Here is a 23,401-nt window from a genome sequence, read left to right on the forward strand (position 1 = left end):
ATACAGCAATTTTTTGAAATACCATTGGTAAGTTAAATGAAAAAATAAATAAATAAATCAACTCAAGCAGATGAGGTAGCAAAAAAGTTTTCCAGAGGCTACTTTAGGGCAGGGTCGGCTTAGTAGATTTTGAGGGTCATGGCAATAAATTACAGTGAGCCTTTTTCTTATATTCAAATATTAATTAAATAAAAAAGTCAAAAAATTAGTCCCCCTTCTCTCTAGAATCCTCTGGTGTCTTTTGTGATAAACTCTATGGGAGGGAAGCTTTGTGCTTCTCTCCCCATCATCCATCTCCGTTCCATACTTCATCTACCCACCACACCTCCCAACCACCCATACTTCTCACCTTCTGTCATCCATCCTACATGTTTACAGTTTTTTAAGCTATTGGAAATAAGGCAAAAGCTCCAATTTTTTAAGCCACTGGAGATAAGGCAACAGCTCCATCTATCCATCTGTCATTTTCCTACTTGTTTTCTAGTTTGTCACCACACATCGTTTGTTTTTGGTCTTTCCCTCCATCCCTCACCGTGTTCTCTGTAATTTTTGGAAAGAATTTTTGATTGAAATTTTTGGATTTAGATCTTCTCTCCTCCTTCGATTTTTACAAGACACGTTCCTCACCAACGGGTTCTTCGGCTTCCACCGATGGTCTCCGTTCTTTCCACCGCCGCCTGCACAGAAGCGCGTGGCCTACACGCGCCAGCAAGTTCTTCGTTCTCGCCGTGGCGAACACGTCCGTTCCCTTAGCCTCCCAACGCTTAGGTCTTTCCCTCCATCCCTCACCGTGTTCTCTATAATTTTTGGAAAGATTTTTTGATTGAAATTTTTGGATTTAGATCTTCTCTCCTCCTTCGATTTTTACAAGACACGCTCCTTACCAACGGGTTCTTCGGCTTCCACCGATGGTCTCCGTTCTTTCCACCGCCGCCTGCACACAAGCGCGTGGCCTACACGCGCCAGCAAGTTCTTCGTTCTCGCTGTGGCGAACACGTCCGTTCCCTCAGCCTCCCAACGCTTAGGCCATCGGTGGTTCCGGGTGAAACCGGTGTTTCCTGATGATGAGAGGCCTCCCCTTGGCGGCGCGTGGATCTCACGCGCCATCAGGGAAGGCTCCCACTCCTCTATCAACCAGACTTCTGCTGCTTATTTTACTGTTTGTGCTGTTTTTTTATTGTATTTCTGAGTTATTTTGTTGTACTAATCTCCCACTGTTTAACCATGTTTTGTGGTTGGGTCTTTGTGACTTAATACACTTGTCAAATCACCTTTACCGATGACCCCAACTTAGTGGCATCCGTGCCTCGAGTCAAAGGGCCCGCATCTTCGGAATCATTACCCCCGCGTACTTTCGTTCATAGTTTACTTTTTGGGTTGTCCAGGCCCTAATGTGTTTGTATTTTTAATTTCTTGTTGTAATTGGTTCCTCAAGTACCTATAATATAAATAATAATAATAACAATAATAATAATTAAATAATATATATATTGATTTTTATATTGTTAAAAAAAACTGAAATATAAAAACTTGGTAATTTTATATTCCAAAAAGCAAGAAAACTTATTTTTAAAATAAATAAAAACTTATTTTTAATTGATAATATGGCCAATCCACTTAATATTTATTATGACATTGTCAATATTAATTAGAATTTTATCATACTGCAATAACACACAAAAGTTTAAAAAGCCACAAAATTACTCATATACAAATGAAGTAGAAGACCAGCATAATTTCAATAAAAACAATTTTTTTTTTTTTTTTTAAAAAAGCGATAAATTTGGGGAAAAAAAAAAACAACTGAAGGATTGATCACGATCTTATACCAAAAGACAAATGATGTTTGTAGTGATAGATTATAAAATACTAGCAGTAGCAATGCTCTTCTTGCTCTATGTATACTTTAAAATAATAATAATAATAATTTAAATGTACTGTTAATCGGCATACGTTCTAAAACAAAGCGAAGAGGAAATTAGAGATCATATTGTAAACTTTCAGAAAGTCATATTACATAAAAAAAAAATAATAATAATAAAAAAAAAAATACATATATATATATATACAAACTATCATATCGACAGAAACAACACCGAATGTCTCTACCCACCAATTCTATTGGGGCCTTCTTTCTTAAAAGCCTTAAGCGAGCGCCTAAGTAGCCTAGAGGAAGAGCTGGCCTGCTTTAGGGGAACAATAAAAGATGGTTATTATTTTTCTTTTCTCAATAAAATGTTAAGAGTGTAGTCTACAATTTCACTTGATTTAATAGTCATAAATTATTATTACGTTATCAATTTTATTTTATTTTTAAAAAAAGAATGTTATTACGTAAAAACACACATAATCATGGTCTAGGATTTTTAATTTTTAATTTTTTTATAAGTACATCAAAGAAGAACTACAACTAAGAACAACAAATAAGGGTTGTGCAACCCAACAATAAGTCCCAAAACAATCAAAGTAAACATAAATTAAAAGAGAATGCATCAAATGAATGATACGACCCTATGAATTCTTGGCATGAACACCAAAAAAAGTGGTCGCCATATAAGGTGGTTAGATAAGGCATAGGGCATGACTGTCGCAAGACCCTTCAACCCTACACAACCCTCGTAGCAAGGACGCATATAGGGGCATGACCCTCGAAATATTCTTTAACCCTACACTAACACTTGTAGGAAAACAACAACAACAGAAATCGAGAAACAAAGGAAAAGCAGAAATAAAACATCAAACCCAAAAAACAGTAGCACTAGTAGCAAAAATGGTGAATATGTGGGGGAGCGTATATTACATGTGCAAGCACGTGAGATCAACTCACTCATGCATTATGGCCAAGTGGAGGCGCTTGAGGCAGCGGCGGGGTGCGAGAGGAGGAGAAGGGGAGCGAAAAGGCGGGTGTGTAGCGCATTGGGGGGAGGAGCTGACTCAGGATGACAGATCTAACTCCAATCCAAGGCAGATCCTGCGGGAGGAGATGTCGTAGCGGAGTAGAGGAGGTGGCAAGGCGAAGGGGGAGAGACCGAGAGTGCGATTTTGGGACAATCAAGGATAAATCGCCATAGACAATAAACAGGGCCTCGTAAGAGGCGGAATGGTCTAGAGAACTTTGGGCAATCAGAAATAGAATAAAGCAACTTCATAAGGGAGGGGAGGAGGAGGGAAGAATTAGGGCTTTCCCCACCCCCACCCCCCCAAAACAGAGCAAACGTATGGTTAGTTTAACATTACAATTTCGTAGAATTTTGTTCTTTTGAATTTTATGTACCTACTAAAAAAAAAAAACACTCACCCCTTTAATTGAATTCGTGAGAACTTTAACACTTCCATTCAATAATAAAATGATTTATAAAAATATCAAACAAACAGTTTAGTTAATAACACAAAGAGAAATGGTATAGATATAAAGAGAATTTACATGTTATCGGGACAACTAATGTCACGCCCCCATTTTGGAAATAAGGGAAACGCGAACTAAAAGATAAATAAATAAGTAAATAAAGACGGAGAGTTTCAAAACACGAGTAGTATTACTATTTATACTAACTATGATAGCAGTATTAAAATTTTACACTGGGGTTCAAAGATATTTACAACTCAAAAGAAAAGTGGTAATACAAAAGCTAGCAATCAACATTGCTAGAAAACCACATAAGTTAAAGGACTGAAATGTGTACAGTTTCTATCACAAAATAAAACTGTACTATTATGATCTATCAGCTCTATGTTAGAAAATAATTAAACACAAATTATTTTCACCTAACATGCGCAGCGGAAATAATAAGAACATAGAAGAGTTTTAGGCATATCAAGCACTTCTTCAGAACTTCTAGGAACAAAAATATGAGTGTCTTCTAACCTATGCCTATTGCTTAATGGCTGTACTGATGGTGTACACAGGCACTTTATTTATAGGTTAGGTTAGGGACCCTAAAAAATGGTAAACACAGTATTTGTTTCCTTCCATCAAGGAAACAATATCGTTAATTGATTTTAAAATCAATTAACCGATTCCATATTTACGGTAATCTAAATTAATAGAAATAACCATAATACCGATTCCATATTTACGGTAATCTAAATTAATAGAAATATCTATAATACCGTATATGTTTATTATTAAAATAATAAACATAGTAAACACCGTAAATGTGATATAAAAGCCACAACCAAAAAGGAATAATATATATTACATTCTCCCACTTGGACTTTATAACACATGACCATATGGTATTAGGTTCTTTAGTTTTGGCCAATCTTTTATGGAATCCTCCAACTCAGTTAAGAAGTGTTTCACACGAATCATGGCGGTAAAACCATTATAAAATTAGGTCGTCCCTTCCATGTATCACAATGTAAAACACTCCTTACATGAGTACCTTATGGATAATCAAGCTTTATGAATGAACTTCCTATAAGTCATTCGGGTCCAACTTTATTTATCCTCATGGATAAAAATAACAAATGTGCATAATAAACTTTATTACATTAACTTTATGTCTATAGATCAAAAGAGAGTACAACGTGAATCAACAAGTCCCATATGGTCCACATGACCTTTAAACTGTTTTACCGGTAAACCTTTTGTCATGGGGTCCGCAACCATTGATTCTGTACTAATATGCTCAATAGAAACTTCACGTCTCTTAATGTTATCCCTAACACTAAAATACTTGATGTCGATGTGCTTACTTCTGCTTCCACTTTTGTTATTCTTAGAGAAGAAAACTGCAGCAGAATTATCGCAAAAGATCTTAATGGGTCTTGCTATTGAATCGACAATCTTTAGTCCACCAATGAAGTTTCTCAACCACAGTGTCTGTGTAGTGGTTTCATAGCATGCAATGAACTCTGCCTCCATAGTAGATGTAGCAACTATAGTCTGCTTGCTACTTTTCCAAGATATAGCCCATCCAGCTAGAAGAAAGATATATCCTGAAGTAGACTTTCTGCTATCTACACATCCAGCAAAGTCTGAATCTGTATACCCAAAGACCTCCAAACTATCAGCTTGTTTGAAAGTCAAACTGTAACCCTTGGTTCCTTGCAAGTAGCTCATGACCCTCTTGGCAGCTTTCCAATGCTCTAATCCCGGATTACTTTGGTACCGTCCCAGTATTCCAACCGCTAATGCAATATCAGGTCTGGTGCAGACTTGAGCATACATCAGGCTTCCCACTGCAGATGCATATGGGATACTTTTCATCTGCTGTTGTTCCAACTCATTTTTGGGACACTGGTCTTTACTGAATCTTTCTCCTTTAGAAATAGGTGCCACACTAGACTTACAGTCACTCATCTTGAATCTCTCTAAAACCTTTTCAATGTAGGCCCTCTGAGACAGTCTTAATATTTTCTGTTGTCTGTCTCTGTGAATCTCTATGCCAATGACATAAGAGGCTTCATCCAAATCCTTCATTTCAAAGCTTTGAGAGAGTAACTGCTTAGTTTCATGTAGCAAACCTAAATCATTGCTTGCAAGTAAAATATCATCTACATACAGGACTAGAAATATCACTTTACTCCCACTGACCTTAAGGTATATACATTGATCAACAAGGTTCTCAGTAAATCCAAATGAGGTAATAACCTTGTGAAACTTAATATACCATTGACGGGAGGCCTGTTTTAGTCCATATATAGATTTCTTCAACTTGCAAGCTCTCTTGCTATCATCATCAAAGCCTTCGGGTTGTTTCATATAAACCTCCTCATCAAGATCCCCATTCAAAAATGCTGTTTTCACATCCATCTGGTGTAACTCTAAGTCAAAATGAGCTACTAATGCCATGATTATCCTAAATGAATCCTTCTTTGATACTGGAGAGAAGGTTTCGTGATAATCAATGCCTTCCTTTTGAGTGAAACCCTTGGCCACAAGTCTAGCCTTATATCGTTCAACATTACCAGAAGCATCCCTTTTGGTTTTGTAAACCCATTTGCAGCCTATGGCTTTAGCTCCCTTTGGTAAGTCAACGAGATCCCAGACTTGGTTTTTAGCCATGGATTCCATCTCTTCCTTCATGGCATGGTACCATAGTGTGGAGTTATCCCCACTCATGGCTTGTGAAAACACACTTGGATCATCCTTAGGTCCAACATCAAAGTCAGACTCTTGGAGGTATACAACATAATCTGTAGAGATTGCTGGTCTCCTTATTCTAGAGGACTTTCTTAATTCTACTTCCTCTGTATTTTGCAATGGGAAAGCAGACTCATTCTGAACCTGTTCCGTATGAGTTGGTTGTTCTAGAACTGGTTGTGGCTCAGAAGGATCAAATTGATCTCCCTGTTCTTCATGAGCAGGTTGTTCTAGAACTGATTGTAGCTCAGGATAATCAATCTGATTTTCCCTGAATACAATCAATCTTCCTCTGTGAGGAGGAGATTTGGCCAACTCTCGTGCTTCCATTAATTCTATCCTTTGTGGATGAGCACTCCCACTAGGTTCAGCATCCTCTAGAAACTTTGCATTTATAGACTCAACAATCTTAGTACTGTGAGAAGGACAGTAAAACCTGAATCCTTTTGAGTTTTCCGCATAGCCAATAAAATGACCGCTGGTTGTCCTTGGGTCAAGTTTCTTCATGTTTGGATTATAAATCCTTACTTCAGCAGGACAACCCCATATGTGTATGTGTTTTAAACTTGGTTTCCATCCAGTCCATAATTCAAAAGGTGTCTTGGGGACAGCCTTGGATGGAGCTCGGTTTAATACATACACGGCAGTCTTTAAGGCTTCACTCCACAAAAACAAAGGTAATTCAGAATTACTAAGCATGCTCCTGACCATGTCCATAAGTGTGCGATTCCTTCTTTCTGCTACACCATTTTGTTGTGGTGTGCCAGGCATTGTGTATTGGGCAACAATACCTTCTTCTTGATGGAATTGCGCAAATGGACCGATCATTTGTCCTTTTTCTGTGTACCTACCGTAGTACTCTCCGCCTCTATCAGATCTTACGATCTTGATTCTCTTTTCCCTTTGTTTCTCCACTTCCACCTTATAGGTTTTGAAGGCATTGAGCGCTTCAGCCTTGTCATTTAGGAAGTAGAGATACATATATCGCGTATGGTCATCAATAAAAGATATGAAATATCTTTGACCATTGAGGCAGGGAGTAGAAAAAGGTCCACAGATGTCTGTGTGTATGATTTCTAGAATCTCAGAACTCCTTCTGGCACCTTTAGTGGTCTTGTTGGTTTGCTTTCCCTTTATGCAATCCACACAAGTACCAAAATTAGTAAAGTCAAGAGTTTGTAAAACTCCATCATTTACTAATCTTTTGATTATCTCTATGGAGATATGTCCCAATCTCCTGTGCCATAGCCAAGCGGAGTTTTCATCTACAAGGCTTCTCTTTATGCCAATATCAGTATGCAACGATAAATAACTGTTCTCAAAGTTGGGATCTAAAGAAAGTTTATATAGACCATCAATTTTTATTTCACCACCAACAAAATTATTATTTCTAAAAATACTGAAAATTGAGTTAATAAACCAAAAACCGTATCCAAATACATCAAGTTTTGAAATAGAAATTAAATTTCTAGAAAATGATGGAATATAAAAAACATTCTCAAGGTCTAGTACATATCCAGTTTTCAAAATAAGTCTGTAAGTCCCAACTGCTACGACCGGTGAGAACAATTTATTTCCTGAGTAAACACATTGCTCACTTCTTATCGGCTTCCTTGTTTTGAGAAATCCCTGCAATGTATTCACAATGTGGATTGTAGAACCAGAATCAATCCACCATGTATTGCAAGGAGCCTCAACAAAAAAAGATTCATGACATACAAAAGAGATGAGATTACCTTTCTTTTCCAGCCATTTAATGTATTTCTGGCATTCTTTCTTCATGTGCCCCTCCTTCTTGCAAAAGAAACAAGCATCCTTATTGCCTTTGAGTGACATCTTGTTTCCTTTCTTGGAGTGGTGGGCAGCCTTGCCTTTCTTAGTCTTTGCCTTAGTACGAGTAACCAAGTGAACACTTTCTGGTTTCTCGTGTTTCAATCTCTCTTCCTCTTGAACACACATGGTCAAGAGTTCATTAATTGACCAGTTATCCTTATGTGTGTTGTATGAAATCTTAAAGGGACCATACTGAGGAGGCAGAGAGTTGAGAACCAAATGGACCAAGAAGGATTCGGAAATCTCAACCTCAAGGGACTTTAATTGAGCTGCTATATCCCTCATTTCCATGATGTGCTCACGCACACCTTTGGAACTGTCGAAGGCTTGACTTGATAGTCTCTTCATTAGAGTGCTGGCCATGGCTTTAGTTGAACTCACAAACTGTGCTTCAACGGCTTTCAAAAAATCCTTAGCCTTAGAACATTCAGGGATAGAACCCCTAATGCCTTTGGCAATGTGAGATTGCATAAACATTAAGCTGAGGCGATTGGATCGCTCCCACCTTTCATGTTTAGCCATCTCTAGTGCAGTACTGGTATCCGTTAAAGCGGGTGGTTCATCCGTCCGGAGTGCCATGTCTAATTCCAAACACCCTAATGTAAAGAGCAAGTTCTCTTTCCATTCAGTAAAATTATTACCATTAAGTTTCGGAACATGAAAAGTACCATCAAATAATCCAGCAGGTATAGCTGCAAGAACTAAGGGAAAAACAAAACTACTTAAGTGCTATGAAGCGACTTTAATTTAAATCAGCCAATGCTAATTTAAATAGTAAATTTCAACCTACCTTTGGGCAAAGGTTGCATCACGCATGAAATTTACTCCTTATTAATAAGACCAATAAATTTAAATATTAATAAATAAAAATTCCCCGTACCTTTGGGCAACCGAGATAATTTTTACTTTTAATACTAAATTTATTATCTTATTCTAATTAAGTCATAAAAATAAAAACTTCCCTTTGGGGATAGGTAATTAAATTTATGAGTTAATTACAATACGATGTTAATTTTTCCATATGAAGTTCATATAATTAAACTTGATGCAATTATTATTCAAAATTGAGATACTTTGGCTCTCTCAAATTATCATAATAATTGCGACTTCATTAATATCTAATAACTTTATAGATGCCCACAAATGACCCTAGGAATAAAACAAACCAACACGTAAATGAGGTAAAGAGCATTCTCCAAGGTGCAAGCAGATGAGCTCCCAGGAAAGTGAGGGGGGTCACACCGGACACACTTAAAACCCAAGACTTTCCTTGCCAGAACTTTCCCCGACATTGCATTCTTAGATAGCGCCATAAACCCACACTAACATATTAGGTTTTTCTAATTATCCCTTAGGTCTAGGCATCAACCAATTTATAAATATACAATTATGTATTAAATAAACAAATTATTTCAATACACAATAATTTAAACCTTAAGGTAAATAATATTGCATTAAAAAGACACAATAAACATATAGCCCAATGGTTCATCATGTAGCCTTAAGCCCTTTAGTGAACCCAAGCTCTAAAGCCCATAAGGCCTTAGTCCCTCCTTTTTTTTTTTTTTTTTTATTGAACAGGCCCAGTTCTGGATTGGGCTGACCCGTGTCAGGTTGGGTTCTGGATTGGACCCACTTGATGTGGGGTTGGGTTTTAAACCCTAACCAAATAATAACCCGATCCGAGCCGACCTGTCATATTCTTTTGGGTTGAAACCCTAGAAACCCTAGCCACCACCCTTGCCGCCGCCCTGACAACCACGGCGACCCTTGTGGGTCGCCGTGAAATGGAGAAGCAGCGGCCAAAGGGCCGCTGCTGTCTGGGACAGCGGGAACGGCGACCTTTGGGTCGCCGTTCACTGCACAAGCAGCGGCCTTTCGGCCGTTGCTTAGAATGCTGAAACGGCGACCCAAGGGTCGCCGTTTACCGCAGAGGCAGCGGCCAAGGAGCCGCTGCTTGGGTGCTGGAACGGCGACCCAAGGGTCGTCGTTTACTGCAGAAGCAGCGGCCGAAGCAGAAGCAGCGGCCTTTCGGCCGCTGCTTGTGGTACCGGAACGGCGACCCAAGGGTAGCCGTTTACGCAGAAGCAGCGGCCAAGGGGCCGCTGCTTGGGTGCTAGAACGGCGACCCAAGGATCGCCGTTCACTGCAGAAGCAGCGGCCTTTCGGCCGCTGCTTGTGGTGCCAGAACGGCGACCCAAGGGTCGCTGTTTTACTGCAGAAAGGCCGCTACTTGTGGTACCAGAACGGCGGCCCAAGGGTCGCCGCTTTTTCTGTAGGGGCACTCGAACGGCAAACCAGAGGGGTTTCTAGCTTGGTTTCCAGGCAGGGGCAAAACAGTCATTTTTTAATGATGAACAGTAAATTACAGATTAAAACCATGCGTTTCATCACAGTATATAGACAAAAGCAATACTCAATATTGCAATTTAGAATCAAAATATTGCAATAGTGTGTAAACAAAAATGATGGACAGTAACAAATAAAATAAACTTGATTCAATATTGATAACGCATAAAATTATATGCTAAGCAAAATAGCACAGAGGCTGGCTTTGATACCACATGTTAGAAAATAATTAAACACAAATTATTTTCACCTAACATGTGCAGCGGAAATAATAAGAACATAGAAGAGTTTTAGGCATACCTCCGGCCATTGTTGCTCAAGCACTTCTTCAGAACTTCTAGGAACAAAAATATGAGTGTCTTCTAACCTATGCCTATTGCTTGATGGCTGTACTGATGGTGTACACAGGCACTCTATTTATGGGCTAGGTTAGGGACCCTAAAAAATGGTAAACACCATATTTGTTTCCTTCCATCAAGGAAACAATATCATTAATTGATTTTAAAATCAATTAACCGATTCCATATTTACGGTAATCTAAATTAATAGAAATAACCATAATACCGATTCCATATTTACGGTAATCTAAATTAATAGAAATATCCATAATACCGTATATGTTTATTATTAAAATAATAAACATAGTAAACACCGTAAATGTGATATAAAGGCCACAACCAAAAAGGAATAATATATATTACACTCTATAGTCCTTGTCCACGAAGGAGTCCCCAGGTACTAAAACTGCTACTATTTACAAAAATCTACATCTTCAGCTAGTCCACAGAACAGTAAGTCCAGGTTGCCCACGGATGGGGCAGATCTGTGGATCACTGACAACCAGGAGTCCTACTGGTACTCCTCCCCTCATGACTAATATATAAACCTTCATCTGAAAAAGGTTATAAGGAAAAGGGGTGAGTTCGACAACTCAGTAAGGAAATATCAACACCAGGAAAATAAAACATGTTATAAAATCATCAATTATGCATAAAGACAGTTTATACAAAATAACTGAATGAACAATTAAAACTGAATTCATAAGTATAATTAACCACACTTAAAATAGATGAACAAGAAACATGAATAATAACATGAGGTATGATCAAGTAAATTCATCTATTTTCTTTTAAAACTGTAGCTGTGCTTTAACCTTTTATAGACTCTACACCGCTAATTCCCGTGAGCGGCGCACGTTGGCTTTGTCCAATGGACCTATAGACTCAGCCTGTCGTCACAGAGAAGAGTCGCCGGGTTGGGGATCTTCCCTAGGTGAAGGCCAACCCCGGCCGGTAGCACACACTGTATTTTGGTATGCTTGCCTTGCTACCCTATATGGTATCGATCTTAACTGTAGTAGTGCCTTAGGATTTAAACAATTACTGCACATAAACGTTTTCTATAATACTGTAGGCTCTGCTATAACTGTATACTTTACTTTAAAACTGTAAGAGCTGTTTTTATAACTATAGTCATGTGCAGACTTTAAACTTTAGATCCTCTTTTTCATTCAAAACTATGTAAATCATAAACTTTAGAATACTCTATTATCAAATCTTTGAATTGTTCTTTCTCATAGCTGTAAGTATATATAATCCATAACTTTTAAAATGCTCTTAATCATAACTGTAAATTTATGCACAAAATTGCATGAATAATAACACATAAGTAAATAAAGCTTAACATTGATATAATTAAATTCACATGAGTAAATGTCTCGTAAAATTTTCCAACACTTTTCTCAAAAGATTTGTAGTAAAATCTTGTTGGGGGTTTTTCGGTGTTGTATCCCCTTACCTGGATTTGCTCTTAACAACAAGATTGAGCTTTTTCCTAAACAAAACACAATGGTGAATTTTTAGAGGATATTCTGAAGTTTAGGTAACCGTTTATAGCAGTTAATAATAAATCTTAAAATCTAAATTAGAGCTTATACTTACACTATCATTTTATTTATACCTTTTCTTTAAAAAAAACCTTATTCGATCTAATTAACCAAAATAATCCCACAATTAATCCAGAAAAATACCAAACCTTGAGATAAATAAACTAATAAAACTTAAGTCTCAAAACTCTACAAATTCAACCCCAAACTCACGGGTCTTCCCAAATACACACCAAACATAGAGTTAGCTAGCACTAACACAAACAAAACACACCAAGATCAAAAATCTACATGGCTAGAACCACCAAAACAACAGGGAATCCAAAAACACCCTCACAATCAGCCCTTCATCAACAATAACCCCACACTCCACTCATAACAAACCACATCACCCAGTCCACACCTCCATTCATCAAAACCCAACCAACAAAAATACCACAAAATCATCAATATCCCACTTCACGGCACACAGCCCATCTCAAACCAAACCAAAATTTTCTCTTAACAACTTAGAAATTTCCTACCACTCAAACGGTTTAACCCAAAGAATTCACTCCCAAAATCATTTCGAAAATCTACCCAAAAGATAAAAGAGCTAGGATTTCACTTTCCCATGGATAAATTTGACTTCCTACGATATGGGTACCTGCAAAATCGCCGGAAAAAGCCCACCAGGGACGTCGCCGCCGCGAAGCCGTGGCCTGCCGGTCCGACGGCGTCGTCCGCCCAGTCCGGTGGTCAACCCACCGGCTGGGTCCCCAGTTCTTTCTCCCCTTCCTTACTCGGTCAACCTCAACTCACACACGTCTCCCTCTCAGTTAGTGCAAGGAGGAAATGAAGAAGAACAAGCAGAGAAGGAAGAAGAAAAGAGGAAGGAAAAGAAGAAGAAAGGAAAGAAAAATAAATTGAAAATGAAGTCTGGGACACGCACTGTAATAACCCCGACCCCCTTTCGAGGGTAGAATAGTCTTTACGACCTATGAGAATGGATAACTAGACGGGAATAATAAACACTTGATTTTTTTTACATATGAAAATTTTATTTCTTATTATTAAATAACTGCTTCTATGTTTTATTAAAACACCTGCTTTTAAATTTAATAAATTTATATCAATTTAAGTTCCACTTTTATATTTAATATTTATAAAAAAAAAATATGAGGACCAGATCTTATATTTTTATGCAATTTTATTCTTATTAGAACACCTGTTTTAGTATATAAAACCCTAGCAGCCAAAGATTGAAACCCTACTCCTATAAATAAATCTTTTAGCCGTCACTCTCTTCTCTCATCTCAGAAGAGTTTTCAAGCCTCCTCTCCCGTGCATTGTGCGTACAAGAAATTTTTGTTTCCTTCACTTTTACCGGCAGGTATATACATATTCTTCATATTTCTGTTCTTTTCTTTTCTGCTGTACCAACGTAACATACGTCTTTCTTTTTTTTTTCTTTCTTCTTCTTTCTTCTCTTTGCTGACTACCGTAGCAGAATTGACGTTTGGTGGCATTGTCTTCTCAGTTTGGTGCAGTTATCACAAGTCTTTAGGACTAGCTATATTGTTTTCTTTTCTTTCTTTTTATTTTTCTTTTTCTAGTTTTGTTGTTGACTATTCTTTTCATGGCCTTGTTGTTTTGCCTTTCTACTTAATATACAGCCAAGACTTTTGTCTTTTTTTCTCTCTCCTTTGTCTTCTCCAAATCCCAACGTCATATGTGTATTGTCTTCCTTTTCTTTTGTTTTTTTTTTTTCCCCCTATTCTTTCCTTTTTCTAATACCACCGAGAGGTATATAGATATATATATTTTTTTTTCTTCTCTTTGTCTTGGCCGAACTCAATTCAGAATTTTTGGATTATGAAATCCTCTCACTTTTCAATTCAGCCAGTGGCTATTTTGGGGAATCGATAAATTGTTGTCTATTTTGTTTTATTTCTTTTCTTTTTATTTTTATGTACAAATTTGGGTTTGCCCTAAATTCTTTCACAAAGAGATGTATAGTCCTAAAAAAATTCTATTTTTGGTACAAAGTAGTTTAATGTAAACATTCAAATCTTCTTGTAAATTCCTTAAAAATCATGGATCATTTTTATAAATTATTTTACTTAAGGGTATAGTTTGTGATATCGGAATTTATTAAACTCTATAATTATAAAATAAAATATTTCTGATGACAATTACCTTTATGGAGTCATATTTCTAATGTCAATAAAAGAAAATGTGTTATTACTTATTTAATGATTTAATTATTATTGGAAGAATTAATGTTGTTAAACATACCTAGGGAATCCATTCTCAGTAGGTTAGCAAGACAAATCCTAGTGGTGTTAGTGTGTAGTTTAGTGACTAGCACGAGGTATTTATTTATTTAAACCTGTACCAAGTGACTAGTTAGCAATCGAGATAGTCCAGCAACTTATTGCAATCAGAGAGGTAAGGGATCCTCTACCCCTTCTCAAATTGTTTTAAATCATATTTCTTTATCATTTTATTAGCATATTTGAAATTAATTGTTCTTGTTCCGTATTTCAAATTATATTGATGCATGAAGAACTATTTTAAAAATAGTTTTGAGATGAAAATTGTTGGTAGAAATGTTAATCTTGAAATCACTGTTTTGAAAGAAGCTTTGGTTATAAAGGATTTTTCTAATGATTCGTATATTGTGTATAGTTGGTTCCCGAGACGGGAAGTTACAGTTTTTTTTTTAAATTAATGAGAAAAGGAGAGTAAAAACCCTCCCACACGTTGCCTCAAGAGTTATCAAAGGAATAAGAATAATTTATGAGAATGAGATTTTTATAAATGAGGCACGTGTGTGAAGGAGACTATTATTTTGGCCCCAGATATATTAACAGAGATTTGCAGAGATTAAGCTCGGTACCGTTGCTTGGATGGAAGCGCAACCGCTCAAGGACTTAGAGAAAGCGGATCCATCCCTATGTCATGCTAAGTGCACTTCAATTAATTAGCTGACGGGGCAGGGCTTGTGGCCACAGTTTACCTGCCTGAGGTCGCAGTAGACCGCGCAACCCTAGTACACAGGGCGTAATAGTGTACATGGGCCCTACATATGAGAAATTTATTTATCAACCAATAATTTTATGTGTTAAGTAAAATGCCGAATTTTTTATTATTTGTATTCTAGAAATTTAGATTTCAAGTGTATTTTAATAATTGTTTTAAAGAAAATGAAGTTAATTCAACCGTTTTATGGTTGAGGGTTACCTTACTGAGCATTTTTCGCTCACCCCTTATTTTGTTTTGTTTTCAGGTTATGAGCAGAGAGACCTAGGCGGCCGGGATGGGATCTAGGCTAGCATTAGGACGTTGCTAGATTTTTAATTAAAATACACTTGCACAATAAATTTAGTTTTTCTTTAGATTTTTAATTATTGAATCAAACATAATTGTTCATTTCGAAATAACTGTTTCCGCATTTATTAAAGCTCTGAGTTTTAAAATCTTTATTATTTTTGTTATTAAATTCAGCATATTAGCTAGGTTGTTGGCAGACCTTACGAATATTTGCAGTTTGGTGTATGAAAATGGACGAACCTAACCCTTAGCGGTTTGGGGGCGTTACACGCACGGTATTGAGAGAAGAGAAAGAAAACAGGAAAAATAAAAGAAATAATAATATAAATATGCCAAAAACATTAAAGAGCTAGAAAACAAAAGATTTTGCACTAGAAACTTAAGAGAAATACCTGATGAATTTGCTCTGATTATTAGCCTCTCAGTTCAGCCAATGGAAGACGTGAAGAAGAAAAAAAATAATCACAGCCTTTTAAGCTAGAAGACCGGTGGAAGGTTACTTGGAGAAGAAGAAGTTTATTACGTGCGGTTTACGCAGATTAAGCACAACCATACAAAAAAATAAAGTTATCAACCTGCCACGCGTCCCTTAAAACAGCCAGATTTTTTTTTTTTTTTTTTTTTATAAAAAAATTAATCTCCTTTTAATAACACCTTCTAAATATATATATATATATATATATATATATAAGTAGTTATAACATTTTAATTATTATCATTATTATTATTATTACTGAGGTGTTATAACTGATGTGGCAAAAAAATTATTGAACTACTCAATTACCAAAGTGTGTATTTCGGATGAAGACAGGAAAGAAGAATTAGTGACATTCACGTCTCCACAAAAACCTCTAGTCTCAGAAGCTCCATTGCACCTACTCTTTGAAGCCCAACTGAGCCTCTATCGTACCCCTCCAGCTCTTTATTCCCATCTCTCTCAATTCCTCCTCTTCCTAAAGTCAATTGAAGGTATTGCCTATACTTCTCGCTCCCAACTCGGAACCACCGACAACTTCTCTTTCCTCCGATCAATATGAAATAGTTCTAATCGCCCTGGCCTTTGCTCGAATCATCTCTATATAGAAAAAAAAAAAAAAAAAAAAAAAAAAAAGAAAAGAAAAGAAAAGAAAAAAAGGGCAGTCGCCAAAGCCCCCCAATTAATAAGTATTAATAAAAAAAATATTTATGAAAAACTATTTGAAGGTTTAATTATAGCTAACATTCTTTAATTAAGGCCCTAATTATAGTAATAAGTAATTAAAAATGCATTAATATCATTTAAATCTCCAACATTCAATTCTTGAAATAAGTCTTAAAAAAAACGATAGTATTAATAAGAGAATAAAATAATATTAAAGACATTCTTAAATAAAATCATTTTTCATACTTTAAACGTTCTATTCTTGAAAATAATGAAGAGAATAAAAATAATAACAATATTCAATTATGTTGTGGGTAGAGATTTTTTTGGGCCTTGTGATGAGCATTGAACAACCAAAATTCTAATCAAAATTTAAAAAGACAACAATTTTCCATCCCAAAAAGTGAAAAAAATTATTTATATATATATATTTGTTTTGTTTTTAAAAAGGCCTCACTTAACCTTGTTGCCTTAGGCCTCAAAATATATCGAGCCGGGCCTCGATTCTCATATGCTATTCTTTCCCAGCCCACCCCGGCATCCATTACTGATTCTAGGTTAGCACATCTGCTTGGACTAATTGATCTGCAGACGTTACTATGATACGTGAGATGAGGTGGTGAATTCTCGTGAGAGCTCGGTACCAAACAGGCACAACTAAAGAATTGCGCACTCAAAGGAAAATGTCATCAAAGAGTTTCCAACATTCATATGGTATGCCAGCATGTTTTCTCCTTAGCCAACCAAAGTATTCTGAAGGCAATAATTGTGTTTGCCGTTAAAAGTTAACCAGTGCTCTCCTCCTAAAAGAAGTTTGTAAAAAGTAGGGTCGGATCGATAAATTTTGAGGCCTAAGGTGATAAGTTTTAGTGAGATTATTTTCTTATATTTAAATATTAATTAAATTAAATTTATTTTGATATTTCTATTATATTTTTCTATTTAATATGTCAATTAGAACACTTTCTTATATTTGTAAAATGTATTTTAAAACTTTTTTTTAATAACCTATTAGATATAGAATGATTTATCACTTCATTCAAAGACATGAAATAATAAGATTTAAAGAAAAATAAAGAGAAAAATAGAAATAAGTTAAATATAAAGATTGAGTGTAATAGAACATAATGCGAAAAAAATTGTTGGACATTGAAGACTCACCGAATGTGTAATTCTATCTATTATTCACAACGCAAACAATGATAATTTATGCACTTTGAAGACTTTTTATATTTTTCTAAACATTTAATTCAAATAAACGTTGGTAAAAAAATCAAGCATGTTAAACTAATTTCATGAATGTAAAAATGGGGCTTTTAAAAATAGTAAATAAGTAAAACTTTTCAAGAATTTATGGATGTTTTTTCTGAATGTTAATAATGAGATTTTAATTTGTAATTAATTTTACCATGATTGAAGACTTTAGTTAGAAACTATTTATTAAATTTTTATCATATTAGAGTCTTAAAATTTGTTTTTGAAATAATTTTTATTGTATAATTATTAAGTGCGGGCCTTAATTAAATAGTATTTTATTAACTTTTTAGCATATTAGAGCCTTAAAATACTTTTTTGAGCCCTAATTTTTTTAAAAAAATTATAAATTTATTATATAATTAGTTAGAAAAATTTAGCTAAAAAATATACTTTTGTTATTTTAACTACTACTTTTAACAAACTTCCTACATCAAACTTTCCAAATATTTCTCTATTTCAACTAAATATTAATTTTTTTCTTGGTTTTCCTAACAAATAAGGAGAGAAAAAACAACAGCTCATTTATCTTCAAAGTCGTGCTCTGCCATCTTTACATCCAGTTATCAAATCTCTTTAAATAAAGATTGATGAGCTCTTAGCAAATGAGGATGTGCATTGAAAACAAAGAGCAAAACAGAATTGGTACCAAAATGGGGACCGTAATACTCAATTATTTCATTCTTGGGCTAATCATCGAAGAAAGATCAATACCCATTCGTAGGATTACTAATGGAAATGGTCGGGTGTGGAGGAAGGAAGGGGATATTAGTAAGTTATTCCTTGACTATTACAAAATGCTATTTTCTTCTTCTAATCCAGTAGGTATTGAAGGCTGCATGAATTCTATAGAGTGTAGGGTTTCTAATTCAGTGAACCAAAGACTATCACGGCCTTTTATTGAGGATGAGGTCTGATGTGCTCTCTTCCAAATGCATCCTCTCAAATCACTGGGACTGGATGGTTTTTCAGTGGACTTTGACCAAAAATCTTGGGAAGTAGTAGGGAAGGAGGTGTCACGGGCTACTCTTTATGTTCTTAATGGGGGGTCATTTGATACTGACCTCAATTTTACTAATATCTGTTTAGTAACTAAGGTGGTTGCCCCATCCCTAGTGATTGAATTTCAGCCAATTAGTCTTTGTAACATGATATATAAGATAATTTCAAAAGCTATTGCTAACCGGCTGAAAACTGTGTTGCCTTCCATTGTCTCTCAATAACAAAGTGCCTTCATACCGGGTAGATTAATCACGGATAATATTTTGGTGGCGTTTGAAACATTACACATTATGGATACTCGGCTGAAGGGACGTGAGGGATTTATGGCGATGAAACTTAATATGAGTAAGGCCTATGATAGGCTTGAGTGGGATTTCTTGGATGCAATGATGAGAAAGTTAGGTTTTGCAAACCGATGGGTTGATCTTATGATGTCTTGTGTTAGAATTGTAACCTATTCTATTCTCATCAATGGACAACCACATGGTCACATAGTTCCTACTCGTGGTATTCGTCAAGGTGATCCCCTCTCCCTTTATTTTTTTATAATATGTGCGGAGGTAATGAGCTCAATGTTGTAGAATTCAATAAGGGAATGAGCTATCAAAGGAGTTCCAATTGTTAGAGGTGGGATTCGGATTAACCATCTACTATTTGTGGATGATAGCTTACTTTTTTGTCATACTAATCTATGAGAATGGGAACATATTCACATGTTACTTGGTACTTATGAAGTAGCATCGGGACAGCAGCTGAATCGCAAAAAGACAACACTATTTTTCGGTCAAAATACCTCTCCACAAGATAGAGCAATTCTTGTACAAGGTACGGGTGTTAGTTCTACCTCTCATTATGAAAAGTATTTGGGTCTCCCTGCTTTAATAGGGAGATCCCGAGTTTCAACTTTTAATGGTATTAAGGGTCGTATATGGAATCAGATTAATGGATGGAATGAGAAATTTCGTTCTCATGCTGGGAAGGAAATTCTTCTAAAATCTGTCATTCAGGCAATACTAACTTATACTATGAGTGTCTTTCGGCTTTCAAAGACTCTTTGTCGAGAGAAAAACTCGATGATGGGGAAATTTTGGTGGGGTTTTAAGGATAATCATTCTAAGATTCCATGGATGTCTTGGAGTGGATTAAGAAGGAAGAAATCGGTTGGAGGTTTGGGGTATCAAGACTTGGAAAGTTTTAATACGACTCTTCTTACAAAACAAGGTTGGAGACTAACAAAGTTTTCAACAACTCTGGCAGCCAAAGTATTTCAGGAAAAGTATTTTCCAAAGGGGGATTTTTTGAGTTTTAATTTGGGCACTAGACCTTCTTATGCATGGAGAAGTATGTGAGGTTCTAAACCTTTGCTCAAGGAGGGGTTTTTATGGAGAATTGGAGATGGTTTAAATATCAAGATTTTGGGGGATAAGTGGATTCCTACTACCCATTCACATGAAATTCAGGTTCATTCACAAGAGATACAACCAACAGCAACAATAAGTGAATTGATCAACATGGATAGTAATTGGTGGAACATACCTCTCATTGAGCAACTGTTTCCACCCGATATTGTTGAACATATATGCAATATTGCTATCAGTCCAAGAACCATGCATGATAGGTTGATTTGGGGAGATACTACTAATGGGCAGTTTGCGGTCAGAAGTGCATACCACATGGAAATTGATCGTCGAAAGAGTCTCACTGGTAGCAGTTTAGATTCGGGCATAAATACACCTCTGTAAAATTCCCTTTGGCAGCTTCAAATCCCACGGACAACCATTCTTTTTATATGGAGAGCTTGCAACGAGATACTGCCTGTTGTGAGTTTTAATAAGTACTCGCAAGCGCACGAATCGTTTGTAATATAGTGTGTGCAAATGCGAGGTCGAATCCACAGGGAAATGGTCAAATGTTGGTGTCTTGTTTAATCAACCTCATTTTAACCTAGTTCCAAAGGTTTGAGAGTTGATTCAAGAACAAAAGACTAAATAAAAGATATGAAATGAAATATGCAAATTAAAAGGAACTAAGGCTAAGGAATCTACCAAACCAAATCCAACAATTCACACTCTTAGTTTCCACTTGAACACCCAAAGAACACTAAGCTTTGGATGTCATTCAAATTTCTTAACCTCAAACTCTAGAACCATTAAATGAATCCAACTCAAAGATAAATCACAAAGAGTACCCATTTGAAATCAAATCATCAAATGTATCCATTCAGTGAACAAATCACAATGGATATCATCATTCAAACCAATAAAACAATGTATCCATCGGTTGAAACACATTAAATGTCCTATATCTACCACCAACCATATTCATTGCAAAAGATAAAGCATTAAATAAATGGAATTTGGACAACAAATATGATATATTATTAAATGTGCAAGTAGTATAACAAGAGTGTGAGTGTCATCAATGTAAATGTTTCATCCTCAACCTTAGTTGAGGTTACTAGCCTTCCATGACTAAGAACACCACAAGAAAATGAAGAACAAACATGAAAATAGAAGAAAAGCTTTACAAAGACAAATGTCTAAAGAAAAGAGCTACTGAAATCAACTACAAAATCACGAAATTAATCATAGCTACTGCTCTCTAAACTCTCTCAACAAGGAGGCATGACTGTGGCTTTTATAGAAGGAAATTAGGGCTAGAAACCCATGTAAAATGACTCCTCTAACCCCTTCTAGGGTTCCTCTCTTGCTAAAGACAACCAAGGTCACAAAACCAGCGTGTTCTGCTGTGAAAATCAGAGGGAGAACTGCTTTTTGTCATGGAGAAACTCCTGATTAGGTGTTCTGGCGCGCTTCTGCAAAAGTAAGTTATGGGAAATTTCGATCGATCGACTTCGGGCAAAATTCGATCGATCGAATTTGAGTTTCGATCGATCGAGTTCTTCAGAACTTCCGAATTTTCCAAGCAATTCCACATGAATTTTGCCATTCCTCACTTATTGACCTACAAAACATAAAAACACAAAAACTAACCAAAGCATCAGAAAATAACAAGGCTAAATGTCTAATTAATGTAGATCAAGGGGTCTAAATACACAATATTTGGCACTCATCACTGCCAACTAAAGTTAATCTTTGTCGGCGTCGTGTAGTTGAGGATCCTTTTTGTCTAATGTGTGGATTGGAGGTTGAAACAATAGTTCACGCTATTTGGAATTGCACAGCTACACAGGCGATTTGGGCTGAATGTACTGCTCGGGAACAAAAATGTAGTGTAAGGGAGGGAGGTTTTCTGGCATTATTTGGGTTTTTGAGTTCTAGGTTGATGAAGGAGGAACTTGAGTTGCTAGTAATGGTGGCCTAGAGAGTATGGTTCAGACGGAACAAGAAGGTATTTGAATTTTGAAGGTGAGCTAGTACCCCCCCAACAATTCGGTGAAATGTGCGAAAGAATGTCTTGATGATTTCAGAAAGTTTAATTCCCCCTCGGTCGCAATTTCACGTCCTATCTCATCTCCTACCCAGTGGATACGTCTGCCTTTAGGAATTATTAAATTAAATTGGGATTCGACTTTAGTCCGTGGAAAGCATTTGATGGGAGTGGGAGTAATAGCTCGAGATTCAGAAGGTCAAGTAGTGGCGTCTATGTGCTCAGTTCAACACCATATTTTTGATTCAACAATTGGGGAAGCTTATGGGGCACATTAAGCACTTGAGTTTGGTAAGTTACTGAATTTACAATAGATTTTTTCTGGAGGGAGACGCGCTTGAGATCACTATTGCCTTGGGACGTATGGACGATGAATATGGTAAATATGGCAATTTAATTATGGATGCTAGAAGATTGTTTAGAGGTTTCCGTTCTTGGAATATTACTCATGTTAGGCGAGAAAGCAATACGGTTGCACATTCTTTTGCAAAGTTTGCTGTCTCTTCATAGCAGACTAGAGTATGGTTTGAGTTGTACCTAGCATGTTTGTCGGGTGTTGTATTGTCAACATTTCAATGATATTACAAGACCTCTTAAAAAAAAATATGAGGAGAAAGGAAAAGTGAAAAGTAAAGTGAAATGGGAGATAAATGATTAAATATTTAATAACTCATGAAATTTGTAAGCCAAATTTGGTGTGAAATTTTGACAAGAGCTAAAATAGAGAAGTTTTAAAGAGTTTGTTGAAGTAGTCTTTTTTGAATTTTTTACCAAATTATGATGAAAAATTTGGAATGGAAAGCTAACTAGGATGCCTAAGCCACCCATGGTAAAAAGGCTCAATTCCTCTCTCACTCGCGATGAAACTGAGCTTGCTCGAAGACAGCCCAACTAGTGGATTTTGCCTCTTCTTGTTGAAGTGATTCAGGCGCTCAAAGGTAGATTCCAAAAGTCGCAGGATCAGGCGAGCAATGGTTTCAAAGCAAACAACGGCTGGTCCAGAAACCGCTCCTGGTACGCATCCTTTTCCAAATCCGATTCATGGAGGGACCTTCCCGTAGTTCTCGAGCGGGGAGCGAGTTCAAGACCAAAGAAAGAGAGCCCTTTTTCGATAGTGATTTCAGGTATAGCATACATAGAGCAG

General features: G+C 36.4%; 2 protein-coding genes across 2 annotated transcripts in view; one reads left to right on the plus strand and one right to left on the minus strand.

Moving 5' to 3' along the window:
* Positions 1-7,682: 7,682 nt before the first annotated feature.
* Positions 7,683-8,500, minus strand: LOC133863193 (uncharacterized). Its single transcript, XM_062299167.1, has 2 exons — positions 7,912-8,500; positions 7,683-7,717 (listed from the first exon to the last, which is right to left on the minus strand). The coding sequence occupies exons 1-2, from the start codon at positions 8,498-8,500 to the stop codon at positions 7,683-7,685; spliced, it is 624 nt and encodes a 207-aa protein (XP_062155151.1).
* Positions 8,501-23,105: 14,605 nt separating this feature from the next.
* The window catches only part of LOC133862996 (midasin), a 79,881-nt gene continuing 79,585 nt past the window's right edge, over positions 23,106-23,401 (plus strand). Inside the window, exon 1 of the mRNA XM_062298953.1 lies at positions 23,106-23,381. The gene's annotated coding sequence lies outside the window, so the exon portion shown is untranslated. The remainder of the gene's footprint in view (positions 23,382-23,401) is intronic.

This window comes from Alnus glutinosa, chromosome 3 (genome assembly GCF_958979055.1).
Source record: "Alnus glutinosa chromosome 3, dhAlnGlut1.1, whole genome shotgun sequence".
Lineage (NCBI taxonomy): Eukaryota > Viridiplantae > Streptophyta > Magnoliopsida > Fagales > Betulaceae > Alnus > Alnus glutinosa.